Raw genomic sequence first — 25,975 nt, forward strand, 5'->3', positions numbered from 1 at the left:
ACAGGACTTCAATGTCGTTTGAAGTGCCCTCAGTGCTCTATCTCTCGCTCTGTCTTTCTTTTGACCTCCTTTTCCCATTTTCCCCCTAAAACCCTGCCATAACCCCCCCGCCCCATCCTCACCTCTACAACCACCTACCCATCCTCTCTGGGGTTCTTGCCAGCAGCAACTAATTACCAGTCGGTTGGTTCCACCGTGCCCCTGTGTTTGGCCCACTTCTCTACCGCTGACTGTGCAGCCGTATTTATGTGCAGTGTGTGTTTCAGAAGGGCATCAGCAGGGGGCTGCAGAACAGTGAAGAGCAGCCCCCTCACTGGGAGTCAGGTGTACGGGTTAGTGGGAGAAATATTGGATACTTTGAGTGTGATCTTGTACTTGTTTCTAACATATAACGGTATCACATACTGTTAAAGGATTCATAATTGGTAGTGGTGGAGAGCACATGTTCTCCAGTACTTAATTACAATGTAGAGGTTTATTTCTGTTGTATGGTACTTCATACTTTGATTTAAATACTGTTGTGCTATTACTTAAGTAACGCTTTGAATGCAGGACTTATATTTAAACTATGGTATTGCTCATTTTACTTAAGTAAAACATGTGGAGTGTTACTTCCACCACTCACAAATGGACTTATTAATGATTGATAAATGTAATTCATTATTGCTTAATAGATCATTTGAGAACAACTTTTGGGTTGACAGACCACAATCCCTTTATTAACAACATATTAACATTTACAACTATAGACAATAAATTGTTCATTGCTGTAACTGCGAGCAGGAAATTTCGTCCAAGCACAGTGAACACTCTTCTTCAGCTGAATTGTATGACCTGTTGAACAAACATTAAAGTGCATATGAAATATGATTACATATTTAATGCCAAGTTGTAATTTGTCCACATTATTGAGTGACAACATTGTTCGTTGTTTGGAAGTCCAGATGATGCATGGCATGTTGTCGTCCACTTGTCTCCATATGAACGCTGTAATTGCTCCCTAACACACAGTGTAGCGTGTGGTCGTGGTTACACTGTGGTTGAACAGCATGATGATGTTAGCCACATACCAAAACATCCGATGATCTCTGCTGAGATTTTGAGCTGCACACAGCACACAGATTAAGAAGAGTTTTAATTCCCTGAAATACATTAAAAGTGTTGAACTCTGCTGGACACGCCATCCATCGTTACCAATACATGGTGTGCAAACAGCAATTGTTGGAATAATATTGTTACGTTTTTACCTTAACTAAAGTGCACGAAGGAACTTTTTGGGAAAACACATGTAAAATACCTCATCATATTTTTATCTAACAATTTATCCATAAAAACATGATTTTAATATCTAATACATTAAAGCAACTATTTCAGTGAAGTGTTGGAACCAGCAGATATGACTGGAAATGTTCTAAAGATGTTTTTGAAACTACCAAGGAGACACTTGAGGAAAAATAAAGTACATTTGCGAATGAATCAAAATGAACATACGATAGAATGATGTATTCCCTTTAATTAATTAAACATACCACATACAAACCATGTTGTGTACCCAGAGGCTTACCACTGATCCATGGTGCAATTATGACTGACAGGAAGTTTTTGAATAGTGTAATAATTTAATTTCCAAGTCAAAAAACTGCACCATGTGGGTTTATATCTTTAGTGGGACATCAGCTATGAATTATCCTCTTATATTATTTCATTACATTTAATTGAATACATTTTATTTTATTTAAATTCTATTTTATTTTGTTTTATTTTGTTTTATTTTGTTTTATTTGTTTTATTTGTTTTCTTTCTTTGTTTTCTTTGTTTTCTTTGTTTTCTTTGTTTTCTTTGTTTTCTTTCTTTCTTTTATTTATTGAATCAAAGTTAATTAAATCTTATTAAATTGTATTAAATTGTATTGAATTTTATTAAATTGTATTAAATTGTATTGAATTTTATTAAATTTTCTAGAATTTTATTAAATTGTATTAAATCTTATTACATTTTATTAAATTGTATTACATTTTATTGAATTTTATTCAATTGTATTACATTTTATTAAATTGTATTCCAGGGTTACAGAACTTTCTCAAAGCAAACAATTTAACTAATAAAACTAATGATGGTTGCATTCCACTTAAGTGTTATTGTGTATGCCGGCTCACTTGCAGGGCTTACTGGGACAACTAAATGGAACTGTGCATCATTAACTTTATTAGTAACACCTGAGCTTTTCTGCTATGTCAATATGTATTTTATTTCTTTAGACGTGGCTTTTAAAAGACGTTGCCTATTCTAATTATTTGGGCTAACAGAATGTATAGTGTACTAAACTGTGGGTGGAGCTCTGTTCAGAGACCTCACGGAGCTATACACGTGCTCAGCCACAAGAGGGCGTCATCCCCCCACTGAAAACCATGTAGGGGGTTTCCCCCTCGACTAGGTAGGCATCTCTCCTTGCGCCCAACAGCAGGGGCGCCCAACAGCAGGGGTGCCAAAAATTGAAGCGAGGAAAAAGCCGGAGGCTGACATTTTTCTCCAGGGTGTCCGCCGCAGGGAACCCAGCGCCGAGAGCCCCGGGCTTTGAACAGACACACCACTGAGGCTTGTTTTGCAGACAAAAATCAGCAGACTGATCCAAGTGCAACAACTCTAAAGGACCGAGGAGAGCTCCCCTTTTGAATCCCATCTGACAGCAAGTGAGTGTGTTGCCTGTTGTTAGTCCTGCTTTCTTTCTTTCATTCTGTCTTTTTAGTGCAGTCTAATCTCTCCCAGTTGTAATTGGAAAAATAATCTAACTAGATTAGGTTGACTAGGGCTCCTTCATTTCACAGAAATGTGTCAAAATCGGCCCTGTATGGGAGAATGCGTGAACATGTACCATGCTGTCACAGTGTAAATAGACACAGAAGAGCATAGAAACAGATGAGCTGACGGTTATAGCTGAAAGCAGATTGTTTAGTTTCTTGTTTTGTTATTGAACTAAAGATTTTGTTCAATTCCAAGAAACTCTGTTGGACCAAATTATTGAAATCCCCCTGCGATTGTTCCAATTTCTCTATTTACTGGCCTACTTTCTGGAATGGCTCTGTTTAAACTCAAGCGTTTTAAATGAAAACATAGTAAAGTAAAGGATTAAAGTGCGACTACAGAATCATTCCCACACTAATTTCAGAGAGTTGGAGAATAAAAATAAAGACCAGGGAACACTGGGAAAAAAATGCAATTAGAAAGAATAATGAAGATTCATTATACAAGTAATTTAGACTCCTGTGAAACGTTATTTTAGGGTCTGATTCACGTGAGGAAATCGCCAAGAAATGAAGAAGAGGAGAATTCCAAATGAAGAATTGGGTTTAGACAAATTGAAGAATAAAGTAACTAAACAGGAGGCCAGAGGAGCAAAAGGACAATACATACAGGATGGTGTCAGATAAATGCGCGGTGATTGGAAGTTTCCTAGAAGGAAATGTGTCAAGTTTTGCTCTAATTCTTTAACATATATAGCACAATAATAACTCATTGCCCATGTGTCATGAGTTTGATTAAATGTAATTTATTTTTGGCCTATTTTTGATGAAGCTGACACTACTTTCCTCCTTTGTGTGTGAACCTATTATATGGCACTGTCTTTTTCGTGTTCTTCTATCCTATTGCTTCACTGACATTGCTAATTAGTATTGGCTGCAGGTGTGTTCTGATGTAGGGTCTCTCTGTCTCACACACACGCACACGCACGCACAGATAGGATTGGGGTTAATGCGTATTATCTTAAATTATCCGCGGGTTTGAATACATATTTAAACGCTCTTTGTTTTGAGATGAATTACTGCATTAAAGGCACCAAAGCGCAGCTCGGTCGCGGGCCGGTACAGTACTGTAGAGGATGGTACAGTGGGCTACATACAGGAGGAATGTTGATCAGCTTACAGCGGAGCCGGGAGGTGCTCGGGACTTGATCGGCCGTGATGCTCGAGTAATGAGCCGCTGGTAGGAAGGCTGCACCTGCAATAACACAGAGCAACACGCGGGCTGTCGCCTATAAATGAACGGAAATCATCAAGCGGATTGTGGGCGTCCTCGCGCCTCTATAGGACTGGTTTTACAACTAGAACATGTTATTCTACATGCATTTACAAAATGAGTATTTCTGGTGCTCAGATGTCATTGACTGAGATAATAAAAAAAAAAGAATGTGTGTACATATATCTCAAACAACAATCCTCACCTATGTTCTTCCACTGCTTTGTGTAGATATATGTAAATATGAATATAATTAATAGTGACTACAATTTAAAAATCAGTTGTATGTACACTGTAAACCAATGATCTTTCCAGTGCACTTTTACGCACACTCCTCTGTATAAAATTGCAAACACTCATCATGACAAACCACATTTAGCTGTTTCTCTTTAACCTACACACTGAGAGAGGAGCATAAAGCCATATGAATGCAGTTAATAAGTTAATGTGCTGCTGTCATGGCCGAGGGCGCACTGCCACATTTCTGTGCCAAAACGAACCTCTCTCTCTACGCACGCACGCACGCGCACACACACACAGACGTACACACATACAGACTGTCTTCATGATGCAACCACGAGCCAATACCATAATATATTTAATTTGATGCTACTTTTATTATTACGTATTAATAAAAAATAAAATAAAAACATCTAAACGTCAACATTTCTGCTGCCTTGACGCACAGGCCTACGCTAATAAATCCAACATGTGTTGCACTATTATTGGGATTAATACATTATAACATTCTGCATCTGCCTCTTGTTTCTGTGGGCCCCGGAGCCCTTACTCTTTTTCAACAGGTTCAACGTTGTGTTCTCATTACGACCTCCATATGGCTGCCTGTGAACACAACGAGCCATGGGGCATTTGGAGCAGGCAGCACAGTGAGAATCAGTCCGTAAAGCGGCGGAGGTATTTGTTGTAAAAGTGAGACCAGTTGTGTTGTTGGAGGTAAAATAATCTTAAAGCAAGTGGTCGTTTGGTCAAGTGTTTATGTTCGTTTGCGCGTTATTTTTTGGCTACACGAGTAAATTACATGCATCACCAAATTGCAGGTAAAATGAAATTTAAGTTAACAAAACACAGAACACAGCGGGGTCTTGGAATATTTAGAGACTTCTCTCCCTCTCTCTATCTCTCTCTCTCTCTCTCTCTCTCTCTCTCTCTCTCTCTCTCTCCTCTCTCGCTCTCTCTCTCTCTCTCGCTCTCTCTCGCGCATACATGGTTGGGAAAATCTGGGTTTGATTTTAATGGGGAGTAGCCTATCACGGGCTCGCTTTACAACCTATGGATGTGCTGGACGGTTTTCACTTGGTTTGAGCTTCGGGCGCGGATGCAGTGGTCCAGCTCCTCTCGGTGTTCCCTCACTTTTGACTGCTTTGCACGCGTCTCTCTTGTCCTTTTTTAATATTTTAACGAGACGTGTGTGAGCAACACGAGACACTTTTACGTTTGGAGAGGACACTTTCTGACGGAAGAGAACCCAAATGCTAATTGGTGTGGATCTCGTGGGGACGTCCTTTTAAATTCAAAGACTGTAACATTCACTACTTGACAAGCGGGTAAGTTTATAATGTGCGGTGTCTGTTTATTTCACATCTTCGGAGAGCAGATTTCACTTTTACGCACCACTTGTTCTCTGAGAAAATAAGTGAGTGACTCACAGCGCTTGATATGACAGACTCTCCATTACTTGCCATTAGTTTTAAATGAAGGCAATGACTGTTATTACTTTATTATAGGCTGAGGTCGTGTGACTGTAAGTAGGTGTTTGGGTCGCTGAATCAGCGGGGCGCGCTGGATCAGAGCTGCGGACACTACAGACAGGTGTCAGCCTCCTCGCTTTACAACTAGCCCGTGGGATTGCGAGAAAAACAGCCCGCGCCGAGGATTCAATACGAGGTACAAGAGGTGGACTATACGGAGCCAGTGAGCTTTAATAGCGACTTGGAATCAGAGCCAAGTGCGGATGCCAAAGCAAGCAGCGCGCTTCTCGGTTCCCGTCTTCCTCGACACTGCCCTGGCCGAGTCTCCCAATGCGTTTGTCACTTCTAATATTTTCCCTTTTCGCTTTAACGCCACCACTCGCATACTGAAAACATTTGTGTGGAAAAACATGATGTTTCTGTATTGCAGATTCTGCAGAGCAACTTTAGAGAGAAAAGGTTACAGCACAGTGTCACGTAGCTTTAGTTGGCTCTTCTCTGTGGTTCATTGAGGATTCAAGTGATGATGCACTTGATGTGACAGTGAAGCCCACTGTGGTCAACGTGTACAGGAAACAGCCTCCACACAAATGATGAGCTCTCTGAACTCATCTCCTCTCCGCTCACAAGCAGCAACAAGCCTGGAAGTGAAAGTGAGAGTCCCATACAGATTGCTTATCTTAACTGCTTCAATAGACTTAAAGTATGCCCCTATTGCACCCTGAAACAGTGTCAGCCACTTGACCTACTTCTCACTCTCTCCACAAATGACTGGAATCAGTCCCTGAAGAAGGCCTCTGAATCTCCACCGCTCACTGAAGTTAGAGGGAATGTAAAGTGTAACATGTTTGTGTGGTGAAGAGAGGTGCTGTTCATCTGGAGCGTGGCCACCGCTTCCCTGTTTTTACAAATTAATCATCATTATTTAATTGCATCACTTTGCTTCCATCAATAACAGAGCGAGGGAGGTAGAGCCAAGAGCAGCTGAGGGCACATGACTTGGAAGCTAATCCAAGGCAACATAGTGCAGATTTGATAAAAAAAATTGTGTGTGTATGTGGTATTCATGAACCCCCAGAGAAAAGCGGAGCGATGGAGATGGAGAAAGCTGCAGTAACATAAGTAGATCGTTTTCTTCTTCAGGATTCCTCAGAACTCTTGGCTCGGTCCAGCTGAGCGAGTAACGTCAACACATCCAATATATTTGTGTCCGATGGGTTCAACAGTAATCTCTCTTTCTGTCAGTCAATCCTTTTCTGTTTATTTTTTGCTGCGTGTAAACATCCAATCCCATCTTTGAGTCGATCTTTTGTCATTTTGAACAAATTACCTCGAGCCACATAATTTCTTTCTGGCTCTGCTCAACCGTGACCCCGCTGGTGAAGCTGTCAGTGAGATCAAACTGATCGCCTTTCATTTTACAGCTGCTTCTCTGGAGCTACCATATCGAGCTCTGGCAGCTGAATTCCACCGCAAATACAACACTCTTAGTTTTCTTGAATGGCAGTTTAATATTGTGATTGGACCCCAAGTGGAATTTCACATGCAGAGATTTGATGTTCTTTCCTTCTTGGAACATTTCCATCCCCGATTTGGAATTCATATTTCGATCTTGAGATTGATGCGGTGATAAAGTACACACAGTCACATACTCACTCTTTAGAGGTGAGAGCTGCCTTGCTGACTTAAGAAGGCTGTGTGTTTTCCCTTTTGAGTGACAAATTGTGCACTTAGGTTTCCTGTTAAAATACCTTTCATTCGTCAGCGTGATACCCAAGATGTCTCACACTGTGAGAAGAGGATCCAGGGGCAAAGATTCACATGATTGATGCCCACTTAGTACCTATCAGTATCTTTATCTGACTTGGACACACACAGTAGACGTGTTTGGTATTGATGGCACACGCTGAGTTCTCGGTGATCTGATTCCTCCAAAGAAGCCACATTTTGCTACATTTACATCCTGTCTGTGGTCAGTCGCTAACGGATTGACCATGCTCAGTTCTGCTCATCTCGTTGACATTTATTGGACATGTGAGCACAGTGGGCGAAGCAGTACATTGTTAAGATAGCAAGCTGCAGCCATATAGCTGGACCAGCTCTTTGCTAGCATGCTAAGCTGTTAACAGAGAGTGTCGTCTCAAGAAGAATGACGGCCCTAAAATAGCAAATGGTCCCGATCGAGTGACAAAGACATCTTGCGACCATAAAGGGGAGCGAAGGAGGAATGCATAGGGAGGATGTCAGGGTGGATGTATGGGTGTAAAGGCCCACCGTGACTCCTCAGGGGATAACCATAGCGTTGTCTCATAAACAGTGACGGTGATTTGAAAACAGAAAACACTTTTGTGTCTAGAGGCAGGTACCTATTTGTTAAATTTGGAGGACTTGTGGCAATGTGCAGTCAAGACAAACATTTTTTTAAGCTACTTTCCCTTTTTCACAAGGAGACCTCTGACCTCTGACCTCTAGGCAAAGTGTGCTAGCATTGCGCTTCGATCGGAGGTGTAGATAAAGAGGAGAGGAACAAGTGATGAGGAGAAAGGGAGTTTTCTGATGAGTCACAAGCGTTGGCATCCTCCACAATGTGTCTTCCTGTGTGAGTGAGGGCACATATTGAGAATGAGAAGTGGAGAGCATGTGTTTGTCCATCAACAACGTGTGTGTTTAAGTGTAATGTACGCAACCGTGCAAGTATTCCAAGCACTTAATAAAATGATTTGTGGTTTGTTCCCCCTGCGAGTTCAAAGCGGGTCCTTGCTTTCGGCTGTGGGGTAGAGGTTGCTCTTGTGCAATGGAAAAAAAAAAAGAGACTGTTTTCCTGTTAGGGGGGCTTTTTGGGAAAACCGCGGCTCTGCCTACCGCAGCCAGCCTTCAAAGGGCTTTGAAGGAGTGCTCACCTCTCCTCTCCTTAAATCCTTCCATCCCTCTAAACGAGCTACTTCCTCTCAGGAACACCTCACCTGCCTCTCCCCGTCCAACCACACTGCTGCAAAGCTGCGGTGAGGGTTACGCTCAGGTCCATGGGAAATGTTAAATCAAGGAGCCCTCAGTCCACCTACGCACTCTCAAAGCAGTACACTTCAACCTCTGCGCATTCTTATGAACGTCTCTATCATCTCTGTAACCCTGCCGCATTGGCCTTCATCCAGCCACACACACGGAGAAGGAATCTGTTCCTCTGCCCGCCATCACAGGGCGAAGGGTGTCATCCCGTCCTCGGCGCATCTTGACAGCACATGTAGAGGAAATATTTCTCGTATTTGAAAGCAGATCAAAGTTTGACACAGAAGGCTGTAAATCTTTGAACTCTTGTCCCTTCGCTCCCGTGTCCATCACTCTGCCAGTTAAAAATCCAAGAAGGAGAACAGCGTTTTCCTCCCTCACGCTCAAGTTCACGGATATATTTTTCATTTGAGATTTAGCCTCGTGGGACGTCCTCAGAAGTTTTAAAACCCCTTCTTTTGATTTGTTTTTTTGTTGTTGTTGCAAAGATGCCACTGTGTTGTAGCGGAACATGGCTCACCCATTATTTTAAGTGATACGCAAATATCATTTATTATTATATGCGACTGAAATCAATTTATTGTTAGTTGCAAACCCGGCTACTATGTTATTTAAGTTTAATACGTATACATATGGCTCGAAATCAGCATCACATTTTCACTTTGTCTTCATTTTTCTCCACTTTTTATGACGAAAAACAAACAATTTTACTCTAAGATGCAGAAAACGAGTGGACATAACATCTGTGTGAAAATGAAACAAAGAGCCCTTCTTATTCTAGATATCTGTATTTTCTCTTGCCTTGTTTCTCACAAATGAACCCTGAATCTGAGTCACTGTTACCCAGAACTTTCTGCCTGCTCATGTCCTCTCCCCTCCCTACGCCTCCCATTTTCTCACCAAAAGCTCTGAGCTCACAGAACTCTTCATTAACAGAAAAACACACGACTTGTCCTATCAGCATTTCTCTCCTGCTTTTGTACGACTAAAGTGTATATGTGCATAAATACAGAGAGCGGTAGCAAAGCACAACTTCCAGTCTGTGAAGATGTGAGAATTAGCCTGACCTCATCTTCCACCTCGCACTGTCTGTCTTCTCTCCTCCTGTTCGGTTCTGGATCAGGTTCTGTTGATTCAAAGAACCGCTGTCGGACTCGGGGCCAGCCGTGTGGGCTGGGCCACAGAAGCTGCTGCATTCCTCCGCGGGGCGTTCTTCTCCTGCAGGGTCTCTTTCTGCCAGATGCAAAGATGGAAAGGCAGAGATTATTTCACGTATATGTGTTATGATGCTTTGTGGATCCTCCTGCTTCCTGTGATCAGCCCGTACACTTTAGAGCCTGAGATGTATTATCAGATTATCATCCTATGAACAGGAGTTCAGGTGCAGCATGTCGAGGTGATAGTGAACATTTCTGAAGAGTAAAAACCCTCTGGTCATTTATCAGATGAAACCTTCCAGAGACACTCACACAGCGCCTCTGAGCAGACATAAGCAGACTTTAAAAATTTGTCAGTTATCCCCCTGCTAATGACGCTCTCAGCTGTGAGAGTTGACCCCCTCCTGCCCTCGGCCCTCCCTGCTCCTCCTCCCCTTCTCCTAAATCCCTAATGAATGCCAGCAAGGAACTCCGAGCACCCTGCCCCCCCCCCCCCCTCTCACACACACACATGCACGCTTACACAAACAGCAGGATTGTCACCACTGCAGGGACGACCATCATCAAGTAGAATTCAGGCAACTAATATTTGGCCCCTGTTACCTGAGGCCTGTCAGTCATGTTGATTCATCTGGACAGGTTTATTTACCTATTAAGTGTGTGTGTGTGTGTGTGTGTGTGTGTGTGTGTGTGTGTGTGTGTGTGTGTGTGTGTGTGTGTGTAATGAATCCCCAAAAAGAACACTTAACAGCTGATATGTTATTTAGGTGAATTGCGTCGAAAACAACTTCCAACCGTGCAGTCAGGCAGATTTTTGACTGTTGCCGCTCTCACTGTTCTTTTATATTCTTACAATGCATCTTTCCATAATGATAATGAGAATGGAGGTGGTCCTGTTGTTAGCCTATTAAAAAGTCCTCCATGGTTCTGGGCAGCCACTAATAACCCCACCAGGGATTACTGTACAGCAGACTGGAGGGACAGCAGGGCACCAGTTTGTGCCTCAGCTTGCTGTCATCCAAGAGAGGCAACCCAGTAGACCTCCATTCACTCCCAGTCTTAGTGGGGCCACCACGCCAACTTTCTCGAGCAGCGTGAAAGGCTCCCACTTGGGATACAAAGTGGCTCAGCTGTCCCTCTCCTATCCTCACCTCCCACGGCGCCTTCCCCCTCTACACCCAAGCCAAATAAAGCCTCTCAGCGACTTCTGTTTTTCTAATCTGTGAACTCTGACAGAGGCGCCCACGCTTGAAAGAGAGACAACTCAACATGGGATGATCTCCCGGTGACAGGGAGAAGCTGAAAAAACGTTGCTGAAACCACCGGACCACCCTGTCATCTTCCTCTTCCTGTCTTCCTTTCTCTCTCCGCCTCTCTCTGTCGCTCCCTCTATTCCTCACCAAGGAAGGGAAATGTAATCTAATTTCCCTTCCTTTCGCCCTCCATCATCTACCTTCTCTAATGGCGCTGTCACTGTTTGATTAAAACCATTGAATTCAGTTCCAGTAGCCAAATGGCCTCAGTAGCCTTTGTGGTGAGGCACAACTTCTAATGCAGGGGGGGGGTTTCCTCTCTACAAGCTCCATATTTGTTCATCCATTCCCATACTGTGCCCGTAAAACGAACTGAGTACATTATTCACTGAAGTAGCTTAGCCACCAGGGGTTGTAGCACGTCGGCACAACTACCTTTTCCTTGCCATTAAGCCACAGAGGAATGTTGCAGTGGTGAAGTGGCTAAGCTGTTTGTATTTATCACCGCACTCCCAGCAGCCATTCATTTAGAAGTGGCTTAGCTGCTACAGGAACAGTTCTCTCACACTGTTCGGTAGCTGTACCTACACAACGCAACCCTCAAAATCAATTTGTATGTATATTCCATGTAATCGTGAACCAGGGAGTATAAAGAGCGAAGAAGTACACGTAGGGAGAAGGTCAGGGTTCATAGGTGTGTCCAGAAACACCTGACCTTCACCCAGGAGACCAATGTTGTGAAAGCAGGATTGATTTGTCTCGATGTGTTCCTCAACCTAACCAAGTGGTGTTGTTGCCTAAACCTGTTGTTTCCTGTGAAGATGGAAGTTTGTTTTGATAAAGCCTGTAGCCTGTTGTAACGAGCAGAAATGAACGTGTGTTCCTGGACAATCGTAGGAGAACTAGAAAAACCTTTCGTAAGATATCGTGCGGACCGTTTTATGAGGATACATTGCTTTTAACATACCGTTTGGTGGTAGGTCTGCGCGTTGCTTTAATCTAAATGCAAGGGTAGCCAATGCCAAAATCAAAAGTCAGATTAGAAACTGATCGGCTGGCTTCCACCTCTTCGTTTTGGTCTCATGCTTTTTTTCAAGCTGAATGACTTATTTCCACAAAATTAAGAGCGCACATCTCTTCTTTGTACCCTAAAAGTTAATATCACACACACATATTTGAATACTTGGATTAATGCCGAATGTACGAGATAAATAGTTTGACATTTGCCAAATAATCTTATTAACTTCGGTGCTGAACGTCACCACTCTGTACGCTTAAGTATGAAGCTCCAGCCAGCAGCACATCTGTGTGGGGTTCATTGTCTTCTTCAGGAGGACAGGGCCGGCAGCTGTTGCTACCACATTTAATAAGACAATGTCTGCCTCCACTGAGGGGAAGTTGTGGCTTGTTAAACACACTGTCAATGCTGAAAGCAAAAGCGTTTTCTTGCTAAAACAGATTCTCAGTATTTCGAAGGTCAGCCAGCTACACCACTGTGCCGACATCCTGGCCAAGCTTTACGAATCCAGAAGGATTTTGTGGAACGGGCTCACATTTTTTTGCAGTGTTTATAGCAATGTAGAATATGTTTTTAATAAAGAGCAGCTCTTTGCCAGAGCATAGTGTTGCTGGACTGTCTCAGAGAAGAGTTAACACTTGCTGCGAGGCAAGCATCTATTTCAGAGGGCGTACAGAGTGGAATTAAACAGCCTTGTCACTGTTCTCTCTCTGTTTAACCTACACGCTCATCTGCCAGACGCGCCTGACAGCACCAGACCCTGGAAGAATCTCCCAGCAGGCCCGGCAGCACGCGGACCGCACCATATTTAGTCATCCAAAGTCCAGACACAGACCAATGCAGTCTTCCACCTTAATCTGCCTCCCCTCTGTTTCTCTCTCCATCTCTCCCTCTCTCATTTTTTATGTCCTACCCTCAACTCCCTCCCTCCATCTCTGTCACTTTCCCTCTCTCTCCTACTGCTTCCATTCATATCTGTCCTCGCTCGCCCTCCCTCCAGTCACTTCTGCTTTATCACTGTCGTGCCCCTCACTGTTTCTCCCCCCCCTCTTTTCGTTCTTATCTACTGAAACTCTTCTTTCCTTGTGCCTGCTTGTCTCGCTCCAGTCTCTTTCCTGCTTTTCATTTATGTTTATGTATAAAACTTCCTCTCACTCCCTGAACAACATGCCCATGAAATACTAAGTCTGAATAATTCCTCCTCACCTGTCATAATTTGTATCCCTTCCTCCCGCTCCTTCATACCCCCCCTCCTTCCCTCTCCGAGCCTCCTCACTGTCTCTCCTCTCGGATGAACATGCTGCTGATGGAAGCTGGGCCTGGATGCTAATGAGTTGCTAATTCTATCAGCCGTCTATCCGTGCCCTCCCCAGTGGGTGTCGGGCCCGCCAGCTTTACCGCGGCCAGCCTTTTGATGGAGTGCCTTGGCTGATGAACTCCCGCCTGCGTGCCCACTTTAACCTCCTCGTCCTCAGACACATGTCATTGATCAATGTCCTTATCCGTCCTGGCAAAGCCCACTTACTCTAATCATTTATGAGTAGGCTCGTTCCCTGCAATACATCTTTCATATGTTGAATATTGTAACAGCAGGGGGGGGGGGGGGGATTTGGTCTTCAAACTTCTCGGGAGTGAGTACTTCGGAGTTTAGTGTGACGGGAAATATACACTTCAAAATGAAGCAGAAAAGACATTTTAAATGACGTGTACTTACCTCCCAACTTTCTAGGATTGACATAAGAAGCAGTTGCACTTCCTCCTTTTCTTCCTCACTGTCTTTCTGCTCTGTATTATTCCCTCACAGTATTTTCCCTTAACATCCAATCTGCGCTTGAGAAGAGGCCAAATGGCTGGGTTTGAGCACTTGAGCACAGAAGAGTGCTCCTATTTACCAGGCCACCGGGCCCTTTTTTTCAGGGTTGCTAGCTTTGGACCCCTCACATAAGAAAAGAACGAAACTTTTGTTTTTAAATCCGTCTGTCTGCCTTCCTCGCTTGACTGAAGTGGATACAGAAGCGGCCTTTTGTTCTACTGAGATGAAGAGGGATGCTGTAGTATAAGAGGGAGAGTGAGGGTAAGAGGAGGTGGGTGGGATTCATTGTAATTTAATAAATACCTCGCATAGAGGGTTGGGGTGCCTTCTCAACCCCAAGCTGTCTGTTTTGAAATGGGGCTCTTCTGGATTTGACACCCAGGGAAGTAAAAAGGGGATTAGGGAAGGAAAAGCCTCAGGCTATATATATCTCTTTCTGTCTCTTTCTTCGCCCTAAGGCTTTCTCTCTCCCCCCCCTCAATCTTTCTCTCTTTGGGGCCCCTCGTCTAGCTGTGAGCGTATGAATGATGTCATCCAGGTACCTATCTTGACCCAGAGATTTGGAAAGGCTTGAATGGAGTCTCTTAGCCTCAGTATAATCCTCAAATAGCTATCACTTTTGGTGAATTTTCTGCTTCAGTGAATGAAGATAATGCGGCCTTCTCTAGGGTCAGCACGATGTAACAATAGTGTTGCAACGCTTGATTTCCCGTCAAATTCCTGCAAAAAATCGCTAAGTTCTCAAACGTAGAGCCATTACTTCATATATAAAAATGGTCTCCTTTTTTCAGGACACACTCTTGAAGCGGAGGCATGACCAGGGTCACACACGGTCCACTGCTTTGCGGCATCGCCAGGGATTATAGGGTGACTTCTGCCATGCTGCTCGAGCATGACCAGAAAGCCTGGCCAGTTTTGACCTGAATGGAAGTCTTGAATGAGAGGCCGGCATTAAAATTCAAGGATGCAGTCACTTGCAGCCACTAATGTCTCTCTTTAAATGGTCGCATCCTTTCTCTTGGGGCCCCTGTCTAACTGTCTTATCCTTTGACAGGCTTTTAGTCACTTGTAACTGTACAGTACAAAAGATTCAATTTCATTTCCTTTCTGAGGGAAAATATAATTTAGTTTTGAAGATGCACAAACTTGTTTTTTGTACAGTAGAATTGGATCAGCGTCACGTTCTATTTTATATCCTATTATGGTAAAAATATGTGCATGGCATTGACCTTTGTGTTTGTTTCTCTTTCTTGCAGGAAGGGCTCTGGTCAGCCTGAAGTGAAGGGTCACTGAGCTCAGACACTCTCCTTCCACTGACTCACAATTATACACACATAGGGGAAAGGTCACACACATAGAGGGATCTGCACGACGACACGTACACATTCATATTTACACACACAGACTCTTTGGGAACACACACAAAGACTGCATAAACGCAGACACACACTCACACACACACTCAGGCTCTCTGAGCAGGATGAGGGGACCCTGGAGGTGCCTGCTAGGCTTGTGCCTCCTGGCATGCTCATCTTTAACCCACAGTGCCACCAACCCCTTCTCAGGGCAGCAGACCCCTCAAGACCCTTGCTATGATGACACAGGCGCAGCCCGTCGCTGTATCCCCGAGTTTATTAACGCCGCCTTCGGCAAGGAGGTGACGGTGTCCAGCATCTGCGGCCGGCCTCCGTCCCGTTCCTGCAGCGTGGTGGAGCGTACCGACGACCGGCCTTCTGTGCGTGCGTGCCAAATCTGTGATGCAACCGACCCTCGTCGGGCCCACCCTGCTTCCTACCTCACTGACCTCAACTCAGCTCACAACCTCAGCTGCTGGCAGTCAGAGAATCTGAACACCTCGCCTCACAACGTGACTCTCACGCTTTCACTGAGTAAAAAGTTTGAGATCACCTATGTCAGCCTGCAGTTCTGTTCACCACGACCCGAGTCCCTGGCCATATACAAGAGCATGGACTACGGCAAGACCTGGATGCCCTACCAGTTCTACTCCTCACAGTGTCGGCGTATGTACAATCGGCCCAACAAAGCAAGCATTACCAAGCAGAACGAACAGGAGGCTCTATGCACAGATGGCCACACCGACCTCTACCCGCTGTCTGGAGGCCTCATTGCATTCAGCACTCTGGACGGACGGCCCTCCGGCAAAGACTTTGACAACAGCCCTGTCCTCCAGGACTGGGTGACTGTCACAGACATCCGTGTGGTCTTCAGCCGTCCCCAGCTTCCCCGGGAGCTGGGACTGGGGGCAGGAAGCAACAGCGGAGGGAGGGACGACGACCCCATGGCGGTGACATCGTCGCTGCCAACTTATTTCTATGCAGTGGGAGACTTCCAGGTGGGCGGGAGGTGTAAATGCAACGGACATGGCTCGCGCTGTCTGAAAGACAAGGAAGGCAAACTGGTGTGTGACTGCAAGCACAACACGGAGGGACCTGAATGTGACCGCTGCAAGCCCTTTCATTATGACCGACCGTGGCAGAGGGCCAATGCTCGCGAGGCCAATGAGTGTCTGCGTAAGTCTTTCCCTGTCATTCTTAATGTGCTTTCCACATGTTTCAGTTGTTCTGCTGTAGGACGTACTGTAGACGACCATTTCACAACAGACTTTCTGAGCAGCCTGGTCTCCTAAAAATGACGAATGCAACAAAATTTCATTGTCAATTAAGTTTTACATCAATTCAGTGTCTATTATAAAAGGAGCATGCACATGTGATGTGTTGAGACACGCGGATTCTTCAGCTGCACAATTTGTAGTTCAATGAGTATTTTTGAAAATGTTTATTACTTTAACACTGTTGGGTAGAGTCATGACCTTTTCACCACCCACTCAGGATATGACAGCAGTGATTTAACCACGATGACCAGTGTTTTGACTGTCACAGGGCTAATTAAAGATCGTTGCCAGAACATACGGTTGAGCTTGTAAATTTGGGCAACATCTCTCAAAACACGAGCCCATCGTTTTCCTCGCATTTCCCATCAGTCCCTTCTGTTTACCGCTCGTCTGCAGGGAAACAGGCCTACTCTTAACAAAAATCGTGTTTTCTGGACTTGTCTATGAAAGAAAACTCTTCTTTTTTTTTGCGCAAGCAAGTCTAAACAGTGGATGACAACAGCTCGAGTAATTGGCACACTGCTACAGCTAAGTCTTCCAAGAATGTTATTTGGCAGTCTTCGCCTCTACCTCAAGACATGCTCTGTAAAAGTCATCCAGACGTGCTCTGACAGCTTGCAAAGTGAAAATCATAGCAATTTCTGTGGTTATTTTTGTTAATGTAAATGGATTACATCTTTCTATTGGATTTTATGTGATATTTAGTGCTTACAGTACATTAATTTCATGGCTGTACAAAGGTTTTACTGCCATGTTATCCATGTGTTTTCACCCTAATCCAGGAATACGTTCTCTAACATGTGGTCGTGTCTTTGCTGGTCATTTGTACAGCATTACTCTGTTCGTATAAATAGACCGAGGCGGGACTTAATTAAGGTCAATTTTGTTTGTCATGAAAATGTGTTAGCGTAGGAAAATAAAACCATATTAGAACCCACTGTCCCCATTTTAACCTTTCCCCACAATGACATAAAACTACAACCTGAGAGAGAAAAAAACAGGAGCAGAACATTGAAAAGCAGTGTATGTTTTTCTAACATGTTATAATTGCCCGGTGAGCTGGCCTGAGATTATATTTAGCATTGAACAGTGCCAGATCTGTTTAAAGGGGACACAGAGTGACAGAGCCAGAGCAGCATTTTGGCCAGTTTAGCGTCAGAGTGGCCAAACGCAGCCAGCGTTCCCTCACTCTCAAACCTCCCGTGCCAACACTACCTTACTTTGGCTTTGACACCCTCACTTATTCAGCCCTCAGATACAGCCACACACATTACACACCTAGCCCCTTCTACAACAATATCCTGTAAATCCCTCGGTGTTTCCTCGCTCATGCTTTTACACACACCCTCTTTCAAACGGCCCGTAGTTGTTTCCGAAATGTTACACCCGCTTCCCGTAGTGCTCTTCTCAGCGGGATTGATATGTCACTTCCATCCATGATTTCTGGACTAAACAGCCGTGCTGCACTGGCCAACTCTGATGACCTAATCCCAGTGTTGATACAGGGCAGTTAAAGCCTATTGCAATTTGCACGCTATACCTGATCACACATCCGGACACGCCAAAAAGTCATTCCCAGACGTCCCCAATTTCATGTTCCAAAAGCGTCTTTACAGCTTATTCCGGTAGAGCTGGTTCCAACATATCCTTTAAGTAGCAGGAGAGCCTTTAAAAAGCCTCTCCAGTGTACATTAAAACCCATTCTTAAAATGCATCCGCCCCTTGTTGATGTCTCCGCTCGCTTTTCTTTCTGACGCGGTGCAGAAAAGGCCGGCGGGCTGCAGTGTGAGCCACTGTGGCAGCGAGGTGTAAGTATTTAGCTCGGGCAAGTGTGTAAGAGTGGCATTTTACAGAGCCAAGGAGTCCCTTAGGTGTTACCAGAGCCTTCATGAGGCCCTGTGGGTGTTTGGGTTGAAGGTAGGGTCTGAGGGGGCCGGGCTGAGGTCACGATCCTTTGCGGGGCGGTGACAAGGTTAAGCTGACGGATTGTATGTGGGTAATGAGGAATTCAGAGCCAAATCAATAGTCTGTCAGTCCTCGGGAAATCATGTGCCTGGTAGCTAATCTCACGACTAAACAGTGTTGTTAAGATGTTTTTAAAGATTTTGCAAGGGTTCGCTCTCACTCCCAGCAGTTGTGACTTGAATCTTTACCCAGCATGACAAGAACATTGTGTCTAACAGGCTGGTTTGATTGTTCGCCGCTCTTACTAAATGTTTGACATGCACCGCACCAAGATTACTGTCTGTGCTCTTGGCAAGCTCATGTACTGTCTCCAGACACAAGCCATGCACACACACGTCCCATCTGCCGCCTCCCTCGCTATGAATCCTGCCTCAAGACATCGGTTTACAAATCCCTGCTCTAGTAGTCAGAGAGGGCAGCCTCGTAAAGGAGCGTGTCTGTTTGTATTGAGGGAGACATGATGGAAAAAGCTGTGATTTATCTGCCCACAGGACAGAATGAGGAAACAGATGGATAAGAGCTATTTGGTTACTAGTTGTGATGGAGTATTGGCTTTTCTGCTGGCATGGTCGATGCCGTAATGTAATTACTTTTATGTTGACTTAAAAATGTGAGACGCTGTATCATGCCATAATAGAGTCTGCCAAAGTCACCGTATAAGATGAAGAGGCCTCTTGTGGAGTCAACGACAATGTGACATCCTGAGTAGATGATAATTTATGGCGGTGTAGGAGCGCTCTACTCTTGGCCATGTCTGCAGCCATCTTGGCTCTGTTTGGCCGCAGCACCGAGCTGTTCTGTTTTCCAGCCCTTCCTTTCCCTCGTTTTGGACTGCGAGAAGTCCAGAGTCCTGCTCTGGGACGCTACGAGCCCAGGGCCAGACATCATCCGTCCCTAATGGACCAGCAAAGCCAGGTCTGCTCCCAGTGTTTCGCCAGGCACACTGTTATGCATTCATAGCATTAAACACAGAGGTCACATAAAGGCTGTTTGAATTGCCATTTGGGCTGATTTGCCAGAAATGCAGGTGAGCTGCGGTTGGTAGCAGAGCTGGGTGTTCCTGCTCTGCTTCAGCGTCTGGGCGTGGTGTTGTTGAATGTTTTTTAATAGTAGGTTTTGACATATTGAGACCAGTGGGAAACGAGTGATCTGGCATTCTGTTTTTTTGCACAAGAAGAGGAGTTTCCTTTCAAATTAAATCAATCAATCAACCAAATAAGTATTCACTCTCATTATACATCCGTCCATGTCATCATCACCTGAAGGAAATTCCCACAAATTAGTTATTACCTCTAAAAAAAAGTTATTACTTGTTACATCACAGATGTTATTAGATCACGTCTGCCACTCTAATGAATGAGCGGAGCAAGGAGAAGCAGAACACACATATTTTTGAAGTCACAAGCCCGCTCAAACCTTTTGTGGGCGCTTGTGGTTTTTGGTGGGCTCGGCCTGTTTTTTGGAAACTATTAGGGGGAATTTGACAGATGGGTTTCTTAGGGAGAGCTGTGTACATGTAGATCCAGCGGAGGTGTGTGTGTGTGTGTGTGTGTGTGTGTGTGTGTCAGAGGAAGAGGCCAGGAACACATGCTCAGGAACAGGGCTCAGAATAAGCCCTCAGATCACAGAGCTGTGGAAACTCCAAAGACCACAGAAGAACAAACTCTCTTTTTTTTTTTTTTCTGTCCTCTTTTCGTTTCCCTCACTGACAAGGGGCAGATGTTTATTTTATTTTTTTTATAGCTGATTAGAATTTCAAAATAGGCCTCCATCCTTTCACACCAGTTCCCCCCCCCCCCCCCTTCCACATCTCCGAGCAAGGGCAAGCAGAGGTCAGGCCCTTGTTCCAGTCATAGAGCCGAGTCACCAAGACACTTTTTTGGGCCCGGTGATCAAGAAGTGACCTCACTCTTAAACACACGACACATGAGACCACGGTGTTTGTGAGTTTGCATGTTTTTTGGACAACTCTGGGAGCAGGATTTGTCTGCTTTTGTTCTTGCAACACAATGTTGTTTGGTCTTCGGTATAACAAAGTTAACCTCACTGGATTGCTTTCCACATTGAACTCTGAGAATCCAGCACACAGCAGCCTGAAAGTGTTCTCCATGACCAGCTGAAGTTCAGCCGCCCGACCCGAGGGGGCAAAATTATATGAATATAGACGGGTAAGGATGAAACAAGCCAGAGCTGCCTTGATATTACTGAATGTATGTGCCATGTTCCTACTTTCACTAATTGACTTAAAGCCCCCCCGCATCTCACACACACACACACACACACACACACACACACACCTCCACCACCTGTGGCTGGAGGCTAACAAGGAACCGACACTTCAGTTACTTACGGCGCGACACACAAATGAGCAGGAGTGTGTGTGTGTGTGTGTGTGTGTGTGTGTGTGTGTGTGTGTGTGTGTGTGTGTGTGGCGGGGGTTGCTGAGTGAAAGAAGGCGATTTAAAAAAAGAAACCTCCTGTGCTTTCAAATAATTACACAGCCGAGGAATGTTGTTCTAAAATCAACAGTGCTATGAAATGATGCCTCTGGGGTGGTTAGCGTGAGACGCAGGGGCTACGGCACAGTGAGGCCAACAAACATGAGGTGTGTGAGTTTTGTTTTGGTGGTGTGTGTTTGTGTGTGTGAAGCAACAGTAACCTCCTTTATCTGGCTGAGACAACAGGGTTTGGTCTGTTTGATTGGTTTGTACTGTAGCTTTGCTCTTTGCTTTTATTCCCTCTGTCAGTGTTGCAACTTTGGTCCTCGGCCAACCCACAAGGGAAGGGATTGATGCTTTGCTCGTTCCATGAAGCCACCTATAAAGACTCTGGCAAGCAGGGAACATGGTGAAACAAATGTTAAGGACAGCAAAGTGTCAAATAACAACATTAATGTCAGCCGGGTTAAAACGCTGGATCCTTCAGAAACGCTCTGCGGCTGCCTGAGGCCAAGTGTGTGTGTGTGTGTGTGTGTGTGTGTGTGTGTGTGTGTGTGTGTGTGTGTGTGTGTGTGTGTGTGTGTGTGTGTGTGTGTGTGTGTGTGTGTGTGCGCGCGCATCTCCTTGCATTTGTGCATGTGTGAGAGCCACATGTAATCTAGTAGTGTGATATAGCATTTCATCCGTGCGCCAAAGCAAACTGCAGCGTGCCCACCCTGCTCTCCCAGGCCCCCATCGACTCTCCCCCACAGATGGTAGCAATCACCTCCCGAGGTGCCCGTCACCGCCGGCGTTCTCTTCTTCTCTATCCTTGTGTAACCAACTCTTGTCAAAGATTAACTCTCTGCATGGACGTTCTCCTCTCTTCTTCCTCATGCATCTTTCCTTTTTGCTTAAATCAGCTATTTATTTCTTCCGCCATTGAATTCTCTGTGTTTTTATTACAGTTTGAATCTTTTTATGCTCTCGCAGGCCTGAGAAAATATGTGGTTCTTGGCTGCCAGCCGGTGTTGCTGGTGGCAGCGAGATTCAGAAGCCATTAAGAACAAAATACATGTCTGTTCTTTAACAATGAGTGCGCGATAATCGCTCTGCTCCCTTTAATTGTGGTTTGGGCTGACTGTGGTTGACATAGACGACGTGTATGTACTGTATGTTTACACTCATGCATTCATGCATATGAAATGCATGTTGTCTGTTTTCAGTTGTCTTCAGTGGCAGTATAGAATGAGTCAGAGCTCAATTAAGACCTGATAGTTATCAGACAACAGCAGACGTTACGTCCACAGCTTAACAAGTGTACTATTTACCTTTTTTAAACCCTTACCAGGTCGTTATGTTGCCTAAACCTGCAAACGTTTGACAAAAGGCCACCATAGGTGTCCATGTAGATCTGGTTTCTTAATATTTTCTCCCTCAGTTTAACATTTGACCTTTGATTTGACTGCTCGGTACTGGGTCACCCATCCTCAGCCCACTACTATTTAGCTTCCTATGCATTTAACAAGCCTTGTGTCACAACCTGATGAGAGAAAAACATCAAACTTTAGGTTTTCCTCTCAGCACTTCCATCGCTGGCTGCAGTGCTGAATTCACACAGTAGGTTCCATCTGTCACTTTCTATTTCTAAACCAGCCCAGGTATCGCACGCATCCCCCAGACAGGCTTCATAGTTGTGTATGCAATAACTCACATCTGTTTTTACCTCAGTTTTTACTGATTCCCTTCTGCCCCAGCGCTCAGGACCGAGACAGACAGAGAGTGAAGGCAAAGGCGGGGCACAGATAACAATGTTTAGATGTGGGGAAGTGAAGTGGACCAGAGAGAGGGAGAACAGAGCTAAGGACTCAACTCTCCACTGACACCAGGCCCCCCAACATGGCAACCCTCCAGCCTAATCTCGTTAAAATCTTTCCCTGCCTGATGCCATCCAGAGAGAGAGAGAGAGAGAAAGGGGAGATGGAGGAAAAGATGCACAAGAGAAAGGGTTGGGGAAGGAAACAAGCAAAAGGAAGGAGAGGCAACCAGGGAGAGTATTTGAGATGGGGTCTCATGAAAGTAAGAGGAGTGAGGAAGGGAGGCTTAGGGGAGGGGTGGGAGAGGAGTTAAGGGGACTCTTAGTTCAAAAGGGCTCCCAAGAGCCGGCTCTTAAGCCCACGGCGTGAGGCTAACCGCAGAAACCAGCGGAGGGGAGGGCTGAGACATGGTGTCAGAGCTGGAAGTGAAAGATATGTCTGTGTGGAAGAGAAGGAAAGAGCGAGCGGCTTTGTGACAAAGAGGTAGAAGCTATCGTAGCGCGGTCCACATATTGCACACAGCAGGACTACGGCAGTTGTAGTTTCCTGTTAGTCCTCAGCTCGGAGTTCTTAAATCTTTGTCTCAGCTTGTTGTCCACAGCTCATTAGAGTCTAACACACCCGGCGGTGTTTACGTCTGTTTAAGTCTCACTTCTGTTTGACTTTTTGCATCTTTTGTTACTTGATCCATGTCATTTAGTGAGCAGGTACTGCCTGGAGCCGTGTCTCTGGTGAGTGCGTGCGTGCGTGCGTGCGTGCGTGCGTGCGCGTGTGTCTGTGTGTGTGTGTGTGTGTGTGTGTGTCTGTGTCTGTGTCTGTGTGTGTGTGTGTGTGTGTGTGTGTGTGTGTGTGTGTGTGTGTCCACGCTGTACACTGTCTTGGCTCTAATGAGGAGCTAATTAACCGGGTGTTCCCCCTGGTGCCCTGAGCAGGTGGCTGGAGCAGCCAGGCGGAACTCAGCCCAACACACACACACACACACACACACACACACACACACACATGATGGCAGGAGACAATATAGCAGAGCCTGTTTGGCCAGGCGGAGAGGGCACCCAAGGGGGGCTGCAGCAGGTCTGGACCGCAGCCTGGGCCAAGAAGGGGAGAGGTGCTGGTGGGAGAGTAGCCCTCCAATTTTCAAGGACCAATTTTAGCCATGGGATTTGGGTTTTGCACAGGCATCCAAAATCAATTGGCTGTGCTTACCGACTTGGCTTTGGTGGTGCTGAAGGAAAAATAAGGTTAGATTTATCCCTGACATATGGAGGGGAGCAGAGAGGTGGTGCAGTCCACAAACACACTTGCATGTTATTTGTTGAGCGCCGTCTTTACGGCCCAATTTGTCATAGCACACATGACAGACCAGTCCAGTCTGCTTGTGCAGAGCACGTTTACACGTTGAGGCACCTGTTATGAAAGCTGCATTTTAACAGTGATGTATTCTCCTGTCAGTCTACCTTACCTGATATATTTCACATTGTTACCTGTGCTTAGCTATTGGATAAAAACAAGACATTTACTCTAGCAGTTGTTCAACCTGAATGTGCGTTTGGCGCTCTTCATTTGGATGACAAAGTGGTGCAACTATTCTCCACTCTAATATTTTCCTAGTGGGTTTCTTGCTCCTCTGCCTTCATCCCCCTCCTTTATTTCTGTTGCAGCATCCCTCTCGTTTGCCAAGCTCGCAGCTTAGTGTTTATTGTTTGATTTCCACGACAACACGAGAAACCAGATTTATGCATCCTTCAAATTGGACACTGACCCATAAAGGAGCCATGCTTCACTGGAGGATCACACTTTCCACCACCCACAGAACTGAGAACAACACACAAGTGTTTGTTTCTTCTCTCCAACAGATATGAATAAGTGAGGAGCACTAGTGAGGCTTTGATGTGTTAATGAATTGAAAAATGGCCTTCAACAGTGTTCAGTTATCCCCGCTGAGCTTAATTTGGGGGGGGGGGGGGGGGGTCTGCAATGGTGGGGGTGGCAGGTTGCGGGGGAAAGTGTGTGCGTGTGTGTGTGTGTGTGTGTGTGTGTGTGTGTGTGCGTGCACAAGCACTTCAAAACAAACCCATAAACATTCCAGGATCCTTGGGCAGCTGCAGCTCCGAGCTGAAGTTAACTGCACACAGCATGTAAACCATCGAAAACACACACACACACACACACACACACACACACACACACACACACACACACTCGTACACATACAAACACCTACTTGAGTGCTTTCTGCTTATTTATTTTGCTCAGTAATTAACCTTGGATCACACTTTCATTCATTTTATTCCCGGTCAAACACCAAACGAGTATTTCTGCCACTAATTCCCTGACTGTCGGCCCGTCACAACTGTCACAGAGAGTCTGTGTTAAATCCATCACTGCTACACATGCCAAATCATTTAAAGGTTTTATTCCGGAGCTTTCTTTACATTCTCCACACTTGAACACATCCTCTCCTACTTCAGACTTTGTCGGCCGATCTTGTTGCACGGCGTCGAATCGAGAAGATGCCATAAGAGGTACCGACGGTACTTCAGCCACGGAGAAAGTGTGATCCGTCGCTTTCATGTGCTGCTACAAGGTGTTAATGGACACAAGTGCTCACAGCTGTCTGTGTGTTTGAGACGCTTGATCATAATCACAGTCCCCCCACCTTGTTCTCCCCGCAAGCAGCCCCAGCCACTCGCCGGAGCTGGTGTGTTCTTTGTCACGTTCCCCTCAGAAGAAGTCGGACAGGCTGTTTAGTTCACATGCACACATATTGTGTCTTTTCTTCAGTTAAAACGAGGACCGTATCACTTAAGATAATAAGCTTTCTGCGATGTGAAAGATCTCCTTTTGGACAATTCTCCAGGGTCAAAGGTCAATCCTCATCTTGGGCTCACGGGTTCATGAGAGCACACAGAAAGTGTCTCTACACAAGCAGCGCTGCCTCGATATTGATCCACACATTAAACGGTATTTCATTAACTGCAGAATGCTATACGTATTCGGCCGCGTAATAACCAGATGGAATTGGGAAACAGTCTGGGAATGTGCTCCCCCTTTTCTTTCCAGGGACTGCAACCAGGGAAAACTGGGCCTCTTTCCCAACCTGGTGCCAGGCTTCAGTTTGAATGGAGGTGCATAACGTTCACCGCTCATATATTTAGCCTATCCAAGTCATTC

General features: G+C 45.2%; 1 protein-coding gene across 2 annotated transcripts in view; it reads left to right on the top strand.

Moving 5' to 3' along the window:
• Positions 1–2,471: 2,471 nt before the first annotated feature.
• The window catches only part of ntn2 (netrin 2), a 42,856-nt gene continuing 19,352 nt past the window's right edge, over positions 2,472–25,975 (top strand). The window contains exons 1-2 of one of the 2 annotated variants that reach the window (XM_029456710.1): positions 2,472–2,690; positions 15,227–16,501. In XM_029456710.1, coding sequence (XP_029312570.1) covers positions 15,451–16,501 — 1,051 coding nt within the window. In that variant the 5' untranslated portion in view covers positions 2,472–2,690; positions 15,227–15,450. Of the gene's footprint in view, positions 2,691–5,447; positions 5,580–15,226; positions 16,502–25,975 lie in introns of those variants that run through there. The other variant, XM_029456711.1, reaches the window with a different exon arrangement.

This window comes from Cottoperca gobio, chromosome 19 (genome assembly GCF_900634415.1).
Source record: "Cottoperca gobio chromosome 19, fCotGob3.1, whole genome shotgun sequence".
Classification (NCBI taxonomy): Eukaryota; Metazoa; Chordata; class Actinopteri; order Perciformes; family Bovichtidae; genus Cottoperca; species Cottoperca gobio.